Source organism: Papilio machaon, chromosome 4 (assembly GCF_912999745.1).
Source record: "Papilio machaon chromosome 4, ilPapMach1.1, whole genome shotgun sequence".
NCBI classification, from domain to species: Eukaryota; Metazoa; Arthropoda; class Insecta; order Lepidoptera; family Papilionidae; genus Papilio; species Papilio machaon.
In genome coordinates this window covers 9,532,645-9,545,094 of record NC_059989.1, presented here as the reverse complement: position 1 = coordinate 9,545,094, position 12,450 = coordinate 9,532,645, and the positions used below count along the sequence as shown (strand labels likewise).

At 34.2% G+C, this 12,450-nt stretch overlaps 1 protein-coding gene across 1 annotated transcript in view; it reads right to left on the bottom strand.

Annotated features, from left to right (window-relative positions):
* The window catches only part of LOC106716301 (TNF receptor-associated factor 4), a 59,100-nt gene extending 50,979 nt beyond the window's left edge, over positions 1-8,121 (bottom strand). The window contains exon 1 of the mRNA XM_014509801.2: positions 7,987-8,121. Within this exon, the coding sequence (XP_014365287.1) occupies positions 7,987-8,021 (35 nt within the window). The 5' untranslated portion in view covers positions 8,022-8,121. The remainder of the gene's footprint in view (positions 1-7,986) is intronic.
* Positions 8,122-12,450: the final 4,329 nt, after the last annotated feature.

Genomic DNA, 12,450 nt, shown 5'->3' with positions numbered 1-12,450 from the left:
TGATTAGTAATTAATTGACTGTAAAAAAAACCCTAAGTAAAATTAAATCCCAAAAGAATCAATCTAAATACACTGATATTAATCTCAAAAATTATACTCGGGAGTAAATTCAAGTAATTTGATAAATTCATCTCTTAACCTAAACTTGTTTTATCTCTAATGTATTTTACGAAGTTTAATCTCTATAAAAAGTTACACCCCTAAACAAACACTTATTACGACTTTACAACCTTACTACACACGTGCACTAATAAAAAATGTTTTAGATCTTTCATTCATGACTTGTGACATGAGTTAATTGCATTCCATTACATTTATTCAATAGTTTCTCACACTATAAAAATATTCAATACATGAATCAAATACTAACGCTTAATGGATCACAGAACAGCAAATCAATTTACAGTGCCAGTGTAATTTTGATATATACTGCTTGTATATCATCTATATCTTCTATATATATAAAAAAAGTCGTGTTAGTTACACTATTTATAACTCAAGAACGGCTGAATCGATTTGACTGAAAATTGGTGAGCAGGTAGCTTAGAACCAGGAAACGGACATAGGATAATTTTTACCCCGTTTTCTATTTTTTATTCCGCGCGGACGGAGTCGCGGGTAAAAGCTAGTTATTAATATAATTGGAGATTAAGTTAGACATTTTAGTACAACATGAATCTATATGACATACTTATATAAAACATGTATAACTAAATTTAAGTTTGTTGGCGGGGTCTTTGTTTTAGATGAGTCGTATAGCTATTGATCACACATTTTATATTATCGTTCGATCAACGGCCGCCATTTTGTAAAAACTGTCACTTGTTTTCATTTCGACACAAACAATGACAGTTGATGCACAGATAAGACAAGACGACCAACGCTTCGCCGATTGTTGTGTATAAAATTCGCTAGATGTCAGTACACATCTTCGCAGTTACCGCGTGCATTGCTAAGGAATTATTCAAGTGGACGCATGCGTTGTTTTTTGTATCCGATCTCGATGTTTCCTGTTGAATGATTTGCTTAATTATCAATATAATCGGTTGGAATAATGGAGCGGCAAGTGTGGCGTGGATTTATTGGCACACGTTACGGGGCCGACAAGAAATATAATTGTTTATGAAGAGCGTAAGACGAATATGAGTTGTTTATATTGTGGGCTTGTTTACAAGTGATGTAGACAAGTCTGCTTTTGCAAAGACTTTGTGCCTATGTTCGTGTTATAGTTTCCATTAAATTTATTTACTATCTTTAACTCTTGCCTGATTTTATATCTACAAAGATTTCTTTATTCTTATATAATAATTTAAATTCAGCACTATAAGGAATTTGTTCTTTTGTTTCTTTTTTTAATTGTATTCGTAGTTTCTAACCGTTAAAAGTAGCACTGCTGCCACCATCACGTAATAAATCCATAAACCGTTCAAACAGAGGGCGCGGTGCGGTTTCCCAACAGCTTGGGTTACAGCTGCTCTGGGCCGTGTTTACACCGTTTTTATTACCCGATACAAGCTGTTAATAACGCAAAGAGCTCGCCGTATCCCAGGTTCGGTATCGAATTACGTTACTGTATAATCATCGTCCAGATTGCATTTCAAATTGTTCAAATATTGACGATAGTGGCGGTTGATCGGCTGTGGAATAAAATCATTTACAAGGAACTTCAAGCGTCTGCTATTGTTAATTGTAGACTGTACTGACTTAAGTGTTAGAATTGGTGAATTCTAGCAGTAATAAGTATCTAGTCGTAAGGTATCTTGTGGATGTGGATCCTCCTGCATTAAAGTGACGTAAGTGACATCAGGAAGCAATGTCCGCGTCAGCTGAGCATTTATTGTAGAACTAATGACGCGTTCATTTTTACGGCGGCTGCGTAATTACCTTCGTAATATTTTACTGTTCCTTGAATATATTTTATTTGAATTTATTTGTTCTTTATTACGTGTATATAAACACTTTATTTTGTTGCTATTATTGTTAAGTTGCCAGTATCTTATAGTGTACTTTCAAAAATTCATTTTAACATAAAGTCCTATTAATTCATTTCTTTCCGTAAACGTCTGTATTAAGGCTTCCAAATTTATTTTAATTGATCCTTGCGATCTTATAAAATGTACCAATAAAGTATTGATAAGTTATATAAATCAATAATTTATGTGTAGGTGCATAAAGGCAGATTTATAAAAGTGATTAACAATTTACCTCAGCACTGAGCTTCAATGAGGAGTATTCCCACGCCCACGCCCAGTCCCACTTGCGAATCTGTTGTGGGCTCAGGAGAATGTTTAGTTCCACTTGCCCACGTTGCAATGCGTTCTGTATCAGTCCTTCGACCTTGCTCAAAAAGATTTGAAGCCAATATTGGATGCATTATGCAATATAAGCGATATTAATGTGAATTTTGAATTTAATAGTATGGATAAAAGTAACTTTTTAATATCAATAGTGTTAAAGCAAATTTGCCCAAAAATTCAATACTTTAGTACTGACTTGGGCGTCAATTTTTTCCGGATCCAATCCGGAACAAATCGGCTACATGAATCTCTCGTGAGAATTGATTGAACAAAAGTTTTATTATTAGAAATACGAACTTCACGAAAGCTATAACAGTTTTTTAATCGTTTTTTACAGGTCTAATAACATCCATCGGTTTAGACCGTAGGTTTTAAATCACTACCATGTGCTTCCTTTAAAGAAACAAACATTAGAAGTCTTTAGCAGGAGTAAAAGGTTCTTTCCAAGATAGCTTAGCGCTTACATCAATCTTCGTAAATCTTTGTCAGAAACAGCTTGAATATTAAAGGCACTACTGTAGTCACTAGTCAATAAGTAAGAAGGTGTAGAAAAAAAGAAGATAAATTAAGTTGTAATTTTCTCTCAGAATACTTTCTAAGTAATTATTATTACGAACATTTGTCACTTGATCTCACGCTTTTCAATAGTCCCTGCGTACATGTGACCCATTTGAAGTACGGTCACACAGCGTGGCTATCGAATGCTGCAAGCAACGCAACAGTGCGATGTGTGCCAATGAGATGCGACGCGATTGTTTACCGAGTGTTGCAACACGCGGCAACTCATACTTGCACCATTGGTTAGCGTATAATACATATAAAATTGTCTTTTGCGATTATTTTTCCCTTTCCGAACATAAAAACAAATGAAAATTAGTTCTAAATAATGAACTGTGGGTGTAGCACAAATTTTTAATACAAGCGCCTTCGTAATTTCATCGTCAAAATTTAGCATGATATTTTTGGTGTACTTTACGCCCGATAGGGGGCGCTGCACAAATTTTAATATAAATTTTGTCTATGAAGATACGATAGCGATTGTCACAAATATTTGTGCTAAGTCCACTGATCCTAATTACATGATTAACTGTCAGGTCGCCTTTAAAGGTCATTAAAAACTCTGTGGTTGGTATTATTGGAACGAAGTTCCTTATCGCGCGTTGTGAAAGGGGGCTAGACGGAAAAAATTCTTACGAAAAGTTGTCACGACACTTTTTGCTATAGTAAGTATGTTAACGACGAATGAGCGCTACTTCACCATGGCAACGACATGACAATATATAACGAAAATTCATAGAAATAAAATGTACTTCTTGTGAAGACTTAAGTATTTTATTAATAGAATAAACATTGGTTCCTTCACTAATTAATAGAAAGGAACTTCGTTCCATCCGGGTGTCCCTTGACACCTCTCAAGTTTTTTTTATAAAGTATTTTTCCAGATAACATAACTGTAACTAAATGATAACTATTCCCACCTCAACACATCAAGTGTTATCACGCCACTCTTGTTAGTGTCAGTCAGTTAGTGCTTGTAAAAAGACTTTTCACAGACCTAAACTAACAATAGACATGCCATCACGACACTGCGATTTCATATAAACTCGCGGAAACAGTTAAACTACGAGAACGTAGTCTATTCGCTTAAAAGAAGCGTTAATTATTAGTTTTTTATCTTCGTAGTAAGTAAACAACAGAGACCTTTGCCTTGTAGCTAGTGATTAAATTCATTTATAACGGTGTACAACCATAACTGGGTTCTTTTTAAATATTTTTCCCGTTCTTTAAGAATATTAGAGTAAAGTAGAAGTTTTCTTTTCTTCAAAGTAAGTATTTTTTCGCTATTAGACTTAATCTTCTTGATATATGTATGACTATGACCAAGGATGATGGTTAGATGGATGGATAGATGTTTGTTTGATGGTATGTCCAGAACGCCTCAACGCTACTTGATGAAATTTGGCACAGTTATAGAACATAGTCTGGAAGAACACATAGTCTACTTATAAAGTTTTTTTAATGCCGCGCGAACAGAGTCGCGGGCGACAGCTTGTATATAAATAATTTTACTTTCATTTGAAACACCTACAACTTCAAATGTCACTGATAATTATAGAGCGAACTCGTTTTATAAAAAGAAATGTAGTTAATAACAAAAACCTGTAGACTGTAGTCAAACAAATTACTGTTTGCAAAACAAAATACGTTTATTAAAACAAGACGCATTGTCCTTTAAAAGTAACATCGTTGCGACGTCTACTTTCAAAACACGCTCGTTGTCCTGCGCCTGTCATTTTATAAACAAACTTCTGAAAGGCAGAGTATAACTTCTGTATCGTATTTCGATATGATAGTCGTAAAATACACTGTTTCATGGTTAAGGCCTTATTTATAAAACCAGTGACACATTATAGTGAACGCGTATCAACAATTTGTAAATGTTTACAAAAAAAAATCACATATTTTAGGAGAACTGGGACAGACAAAATTAGAAATCGATGTTTTGTTATCAAACAAATCTGTTAATTCGAGACTAAATTACTACAAAAATAAATAAAAAAGAACTTAATTTGAAATACTGAACTTAGTAAGTTTAGAAAAACTAAGCATCAAAGAAAGAAATGATAATAGTTAGTACATGAAAAGACAATTTTCTTAGATTACTTTGATGAGAATATGTATGTAGAAAGTAGTATTTCTTACAATTCATGTTGAAGTAAATGATAAATACTGCGTAGAATAAGTTGTAGGAAAATCGCTCCACTTTAATAGACACATCATAACAGTAGTTCATCCGTTTTATTATTTCAAGTTAAGACACAGATAGGAATAAAATAAGTTATAATGTACATCACAGTTTAAAACTCTTAAATTATTATCTTACTAATATTAAAAAAGTGAATGTTTGGATGAATAGAGGTTTGGATGCATGGATGGATGTTTATTACAACGTATCTCTAGAATGGCTTTATGATCTCGCTGAAATTTGGCTAAATAGATGTAAATAATAGTCTAGAAGAACACATAGACTTGTTATTAAGTTTTTTTCCCGCGCATAGTTTTCAAACACTTATTCCGTGCGTTAAAGATCTCCATAATAATGGCTCCTACGATTAAGGGTCAATGTGCAAATTGACAACTTTTCAGGAGAGGCCCTCAAAGTTTCGACCATGCAGGAAAAGAGGCCGCATAGGCCCTTTTATTTCACAAAATATACACATTTACACCTGTTAATGTGTATTTGGTTTGCGCATGTTGTTAACTACACTAAACTAAGGGGTTCTAACTAAACTAAGGGTGTTAACTACACTAAACTAAGCTTTTCACAAAAAAGTATAAATCATCGATTTGTTACCTTGTCCCTTGTACATATTATCCATCGATATATTTAAACACACCTTACGCCTGTTACCCAGAGGGGTTAGCAGAGATCACTTACCTCCATTTAGTGTGGCCAGACTATATCGACGCTGGAAAGTGTAAACGCTGTAACCCCGAAAGTATGAACTTTACAGGAGAGCCAAAAAAATGATAACTCGTGAGCTGATACGCCTACAAGTATGCGGTATTTAGCAATGTTGTGTAGTTTGTGCTAACCTATAATAAAATCATTATCGTTTGATACTGGTTGAAATTATTAACGTGTGAAAAACATATTCTCGATTTCAAGGGTTACAGCGTTTATGCTTTCCAGCGTCGATATATTTAAAAGTAAAAAAGCAAGGTAAAGACACCAAGATCCCCTACTATGCTTTAAGTACTTTTATCTTTGTATTTAAAATCCTAGATAGCAGTATTACCATGTGAGTGGTAGCGCGGTGCAATTCGATTCGAATCAGCGACCTCCCGTTACACAGGTAATGCTATCCTCGGGAACCAGTCTACTGTAGTGCTGTCCATATCTGAAAGCGATCCTTTGCCGTTCATCTGTCGTATTCATGTATTTTATTGCTTTGCGTATTTACTACATTATTAGCCAGTTTACTAACTTTGACAGTAATTTTAATAAATAAAAGATTTTAGCTGGCGAACTGAAAACTCCAAACTAATTGAATATTCAAATGTAAAGATAAATTAAAATATAAGGAACTTAAAAATGGAGACTTGGCTTTACCTTAAATGGTGTTTTAATTTTTTTTCTATTTTTTTAGACTTGATCTTTCGACGATTTAGAAGTGGTATTGTCATCAGCGGCGTTTTTAAAAGTGTCGTATTAAATTTCAAAAATGAATCTATCACCGTTTTTTATTTTTTTTATAAGAGAAGGGGGCAAACGAGCAGCGGGAACACCAAGGTGTTCATCGACACCCATGGACATCTGCAATACCAGAGGGATCGCAGATGCGTTGCCGGCCTTTGAGAAGGTGATACGCTCGCTTCTTGAAGGACCCTAACTCGTAGCGGTTTGGAAATACCGCCGAGGACAGACCATAAACCATAGTAAACCTAGTTTTATAATTAGTCGTAAGAATATTTATACATATGACGGACATCCAGTCAGACATTTAGAAATATTACGTAAAGCCTTCTGATGTCATACGCCTGTTGACATCCGGAATCCTTGTATGGCTTAAATTTTTTTTTTAAACTAGCAGTCTCCAGTGACTTCGTCATCGCAGAATGAAAAACGCCTATAATATGCTCGCGTGCATCAGCTACCTTCCAGTCAAAGTTCCATCAAAATCGGTCCAGCCGTTCCGGAGATTATCCGGAACAAACACGGCATTACAGACATACAGACAGACGGACAAACATTTTGAAAATTGTTTTTTTATATATTAGCTACGGAAAAACATCATGAGTACGAAATATGATCTTTTTCCTGACATTATATACAAACACACCATTTTTTTTTTAAGATGTATGGATTATTTTAAAAAGATTTACAATTTTATTAGAGTTGTTGTAATATATAACACCTGTTTTAGAACATTTTACATTTTGAGTATATTATTATTTGGATAATTAATTGTAAAGGTTTTTTTTAAGTTAGTAGAACTTGCACCAATCAAGCAGGACTTGCAAATCAGAGACTACAAGGTCACATGACCATCGTATAAGTTATACAACTTGTTACTTACAATAGAAAATTAGTTGATGCGTGCGTGTGAAGGCTATTACACCGATTGTTCGACGACAACGCAGGGACTTGCCAAATCAGTAGCTCAGGGCGTTGTTATACGAAAATATTAAAATATTACAATTCCTTCAGGTTTGAAATATTTTTTGAATATTCTAACGACGTTGGTTACAGACTTAATTAATAGGTTTTTTTTTTCTAGAATAATTTAGTACAAGTGGTAATTAAATAATACTGGCAAAATATCATCGAAGTAAAAATCAATTAATATTAAAAATAACCTTTGCGTCTTATCTGCAGTTGATATATATCAGTCATATTATAATTTACCCAGAATAAAAAAAAGAAAAAATAGTAAAAGTAAAAAAAAACATTTTGCATTTACCAAGAACCTCTTATTCTTCATTTAAAATATTTTGTAGAAAATGATAAACATTTTAATTCCTTCCACAAGCCTCATACATAATAATAATAATGGCTTTCTCGGTTGAATAATAAAAGGTGCAAGAAAATTACTCTCACGACCCGCATCCCATTTCCAATTGGAACGTATGTATAAGTGATACTATGGAGCGACCGTGCGCATACAAATAGGTGAACCCGACTCACCTGTTCACCTTAAACAGGAGTCCAACAGGGGTCATCGCGGTTTGTTTTCCAAATTCTTCACAAGACACTTCACGAACAGTCAACAAATGCACTCCAAAAAAAAAATCGTTCGAAAATCAAATCGAAAATTCCAATAACGAATTCGGAATTTAAAATAAGTTATTATAAAATCGAAAACGCGATTATTAATATCGATATTATAAAATCGATTTTGAAAATGTAACTCAGCAGAGCGTGGGATCGCACGTGTTGTACGGTCGACGGCCGCAAGTGTTCTGTGGCGAAGTGACAAACAATGGTACTGCTTGAAGTCTAATTATACAGGTTTCTTTATTAGTTACGACAACAGGTGGGAGCCCTTAGCTAACAATGTTGCAATACTCCAAACTCCAGAACTTGTGTTTTGAGTATTTTAATTTTTCATAATTAATAAATAAAAACCAAAGTCGAGGTAAAGAGACTTCGAGAGTGTTGTTCTTGGTTAAGTTTAATTATATTAGTCACGGTTAATAGTTTGCGTGCGAATATTAAATTATAAACAAGTTTAATTATTTTAAATTACTGTAAGTTTTATTGTTTAAAGTAGCAAGGATATGTAGATGATGAGCTAGTTAATGTATGACGTATTGCTAGTATAGTTCGTCTTGCAATGTAAAGGTCGGTGATTCGAATCCGATGAAACACTATGAAATGTTTAGAGAAAGTCTCTCTGTTAATTAAAGATTATCTAGATAACCAAAGATAACCTGATAAAATGTATTAAACATATTTAAGGTTGGTATCTGTTAAAAGTGGGGAGAATTTTTTTTTCTTTGTTAGTTTTCCATAATTCCGCTTTACATTGAGTTTGGATATTAAATTGATATAAGTATTAAAAAAACTTGGGAGGCTATTGGCTCCTGCTGTTTATGGTTTTATTACTGACACCACATCCGCGTGCGCGTGCGCCACAGGATGAAGTTCTACAAACTTAGCGATTGCGGTCGATATTGCTCTTAACACCCAGAAAATAAGAGTCATTTTTATAAACCCATGACATTTTTAACTTCCCGAAACAATAACCAAACACCATTAACTTTTTTAATGCTGTAACATCTATGTTGTAAACAATAAGGTTTAAAATTATTTGATTCAAATGCAATATAATATTGCGGCAGTCGTTGTCTCAGTATCGTCAGGTGGCACATTATTTCCTTTATATAAGACGAATATTAACTAACAAAGGGTCCTTATGTCCGTTTTCGATCAATACGTCAGCTGATGGGCTTCTACGACTGCTAATTTAAAACATATTCGATCATCATATTTGGAATCGACGTTAATTTCAACTTATTTTATAACATAAATAAAAATTCAGACATTTATTTACCTTATATAAAACTCCATCAGTCATAACCGAATCACTTCAACATTATATCATTAAAAAGAAAACTTGTAAGATTTTTATATATTGTAATTGTTGTCATTGGACCCCTCAAAAGTTCTTTTCTGCTCAACTTTAAATAAGAAACTAGTAAAATAGATACATTGGTACTTTTAGAAGGAAATAGGTAATGAGGTACTAAGGTACCATTTTATTCTTATGAGAGAAGGGATCGAACGAGCGACTACCACCTATACTACACCCTAGAGGAACTGCCGAGACTTTGCGGGCCTTTAAGTATATGGTAAGAACACTTTTTGAAGGATCCTAAGTCGTATTGGCTTGGAGATATCGCCAAGGATAGACAATTACAGGAAAACCGCACTCTTCTGGAATGTAAGCCATCCAGATACTGAGGATTGTACCTGGCGGTCTGTCGTGTCGTCTGAAGACGTAACTTGGCAGCAGGAATCGTTTCAAATAATTTCGTGAAACACTCATCATGGTAAATGCGATAAAAATGCAAAGTGACCTGACGTCCCTCCGCAATGGTAGATAATCAGACCGATCAGTAAAAGCTCGGTCGTTGACGATCTACGCACATAAACAAGATCGCATATCAGGCGGATAATAACTACATTCATGTTTACAACTGTATTTTTTTTATTCCATAAACAAAAAAACTATAGCTTACATGGTTATGCAGTTTTTTTTTCTTTTATTTGGCTTTGGATATGCAGTTCATTATATCAGATGTCGATCTCACAGATAACTAATGCATGAGTTAATTAAAAATACAATAATTCGTTTTGTTTTTCGTGGGTATATAATACTAGCTCGTACATCGAGTTTCATTTGAGTGCGGGGTATGCTATGCTAGCCGGGTACGGAATTTTATCAAGTCCACCCGTTAAGGAAACATTTCCGACGACATTTGTCAAATTAAGGATAGATAAACACGAGTGTTCTGTTAACTTAATAGAAGAATTTAAAACTAATAAGTTTAGACTAAACTACTAGACTAGACTAAATGTTTAAACTATTTAATAGTTATCTATCATGGAAACGTACTCTTAAGAGCTAATAAAGCAGTTGTAAGTACAATACACAATTTGTTTTAAACATGTAACTGTCCGCTATGGAAATAATATTGATTGTGAACAAATCCCCAATACTTAAGCTTACATAGTTTTACTACGATTTCACGTTACCATGGTAACGCCAAAGGCACCCAATCAAGTAATAATAACGAAGTAACCACACGAACCGAGGCTCCTGAGAGAAACATATAGCCTAGTTACTCTTTAGGTTAAGCGCCGGTGAAACTGTTAATGCCTCTTTAAGGCAAACAGTGACGAAACTTAGTCACAAAAAAACGCTAAAAGCTGACTGTTTCCGTATGCAGTAGGCCTAACAACGTAGAGGGCGACACCTGTCGATCTTGCTTCAGTTTGCATGCCTCAGGCCGCCTCACATCCAGTCCGACTGGGTTTATTTATAAGTAAATCTATAGAATGTACCGTATAATGACCATTCTCACTAAACATCAATGGAACTTGATTACAAACTTATATACTACTAGCTGTCACCCGCGACTCTGTTCGCGCGGCATTAAAAACTTAATAAGTAGCTTATGTTTTCTTCCAGACTATGCTACATCTGTGCCAAATTTAATGACGATCCGTTGAGTCGTTCCAGAGATACCTACAAACAAACATCCATCCATCCATCTAAACATTCGCATTTATAATATTAGTAAGATATACGAATATAGAAAGGGCATATTAATCAATTTATTGTTTGTACAAAATTATTAAATGTAGAATAAGGAATACCAAATATGAGAGGCGAGCAGTGAGCTAGGACCACGCCAAATGGAATTCTATAATTTCTATCTACTCGTTTAGGTTACAGCCGTATATTATGTTGTTAAAAGGCTAATATCACAGGTAATTTTAGTAACAGGAGTAACAAGAAGCGTTAGGACTTAGGATATGAAACACTTTACTTATATGAGAAACCGGCTGGAACCGGAAACACATTGTGAAATCACTCGTCGTAATTCTGTTAGCTTACACGAAATTAGGATCTCATGAAATCGTAATCGAATTAACGGTTATATTCAGCGAGAGATTTCTTTCTTCATACATTGGAATATCTAGATTTAAATCGTAAACAATTGCTTGATAAATCAGTAAGTTGTCTACTTTGTACATGCAACAAGGAAGGCCGTTACAGCGGTCGGCTGATTGTTCTCGGGTTTGTTATCGTTGGCGCGGGTTTGATTCCTGTTTGCATTCCTCAGCCGGTCGTAAAACGCAAACAATAGAGAAGTGAAAGACTCCACTCGGGGGTTATTTCCCGATTTCAACCAAGAACTGCATCAAAAATTTTTATTTAATTGCACGAACATATTATTTAAAATTATCAAATGCCAATTATTACTTTATTTATTTGAAGAAATATACCCCGAGAAGTGATTTAATTTTTCCCAGAAACGTGACTAAAATAGCACCAGAAATATGATTCAAATAGCCCCAGAATTATAATCAAGTTATAGCTTTATAAAGCCGATATGCATACTTACTTCATTAAGTTATACTGATTGATTTTAGAAAGCGCGATTTGCACTTGAATTAACTTAAATTACACTATTTAGTGATGATTATCACGATATTTTAACTAGATAATGAATAGCGGATGATTTACCATGAAATTAACAACTTGTTAACAATGCAAATATACATTACTAGCTGTAGCCCACGACTCCGTCTGCGTGGCATTAATAAAAAAAAAAACAGAATAAGTAGCCTATGTTCCAGAATATGTTCTACATCTGTGCCAAATTTAATCAAGACCCGTTCAGCCGTTACGGAGATACCTTAAAACAATCATCCATCCATCCATCTAAACATTCGCATTTATAATATAAGTATGAAGTATGATTAATAGGGCATGAATCTAGGACTAGGACGATGGTTGTACGAACTCGAACATTAATCACACAAGTACTTCTTTAGAAAATACATCAAATTTTTGGTAGTTTTTTTTTATAAAAAATATTGAATTATAAAATGGAAACATCATTTAATACTAATTAG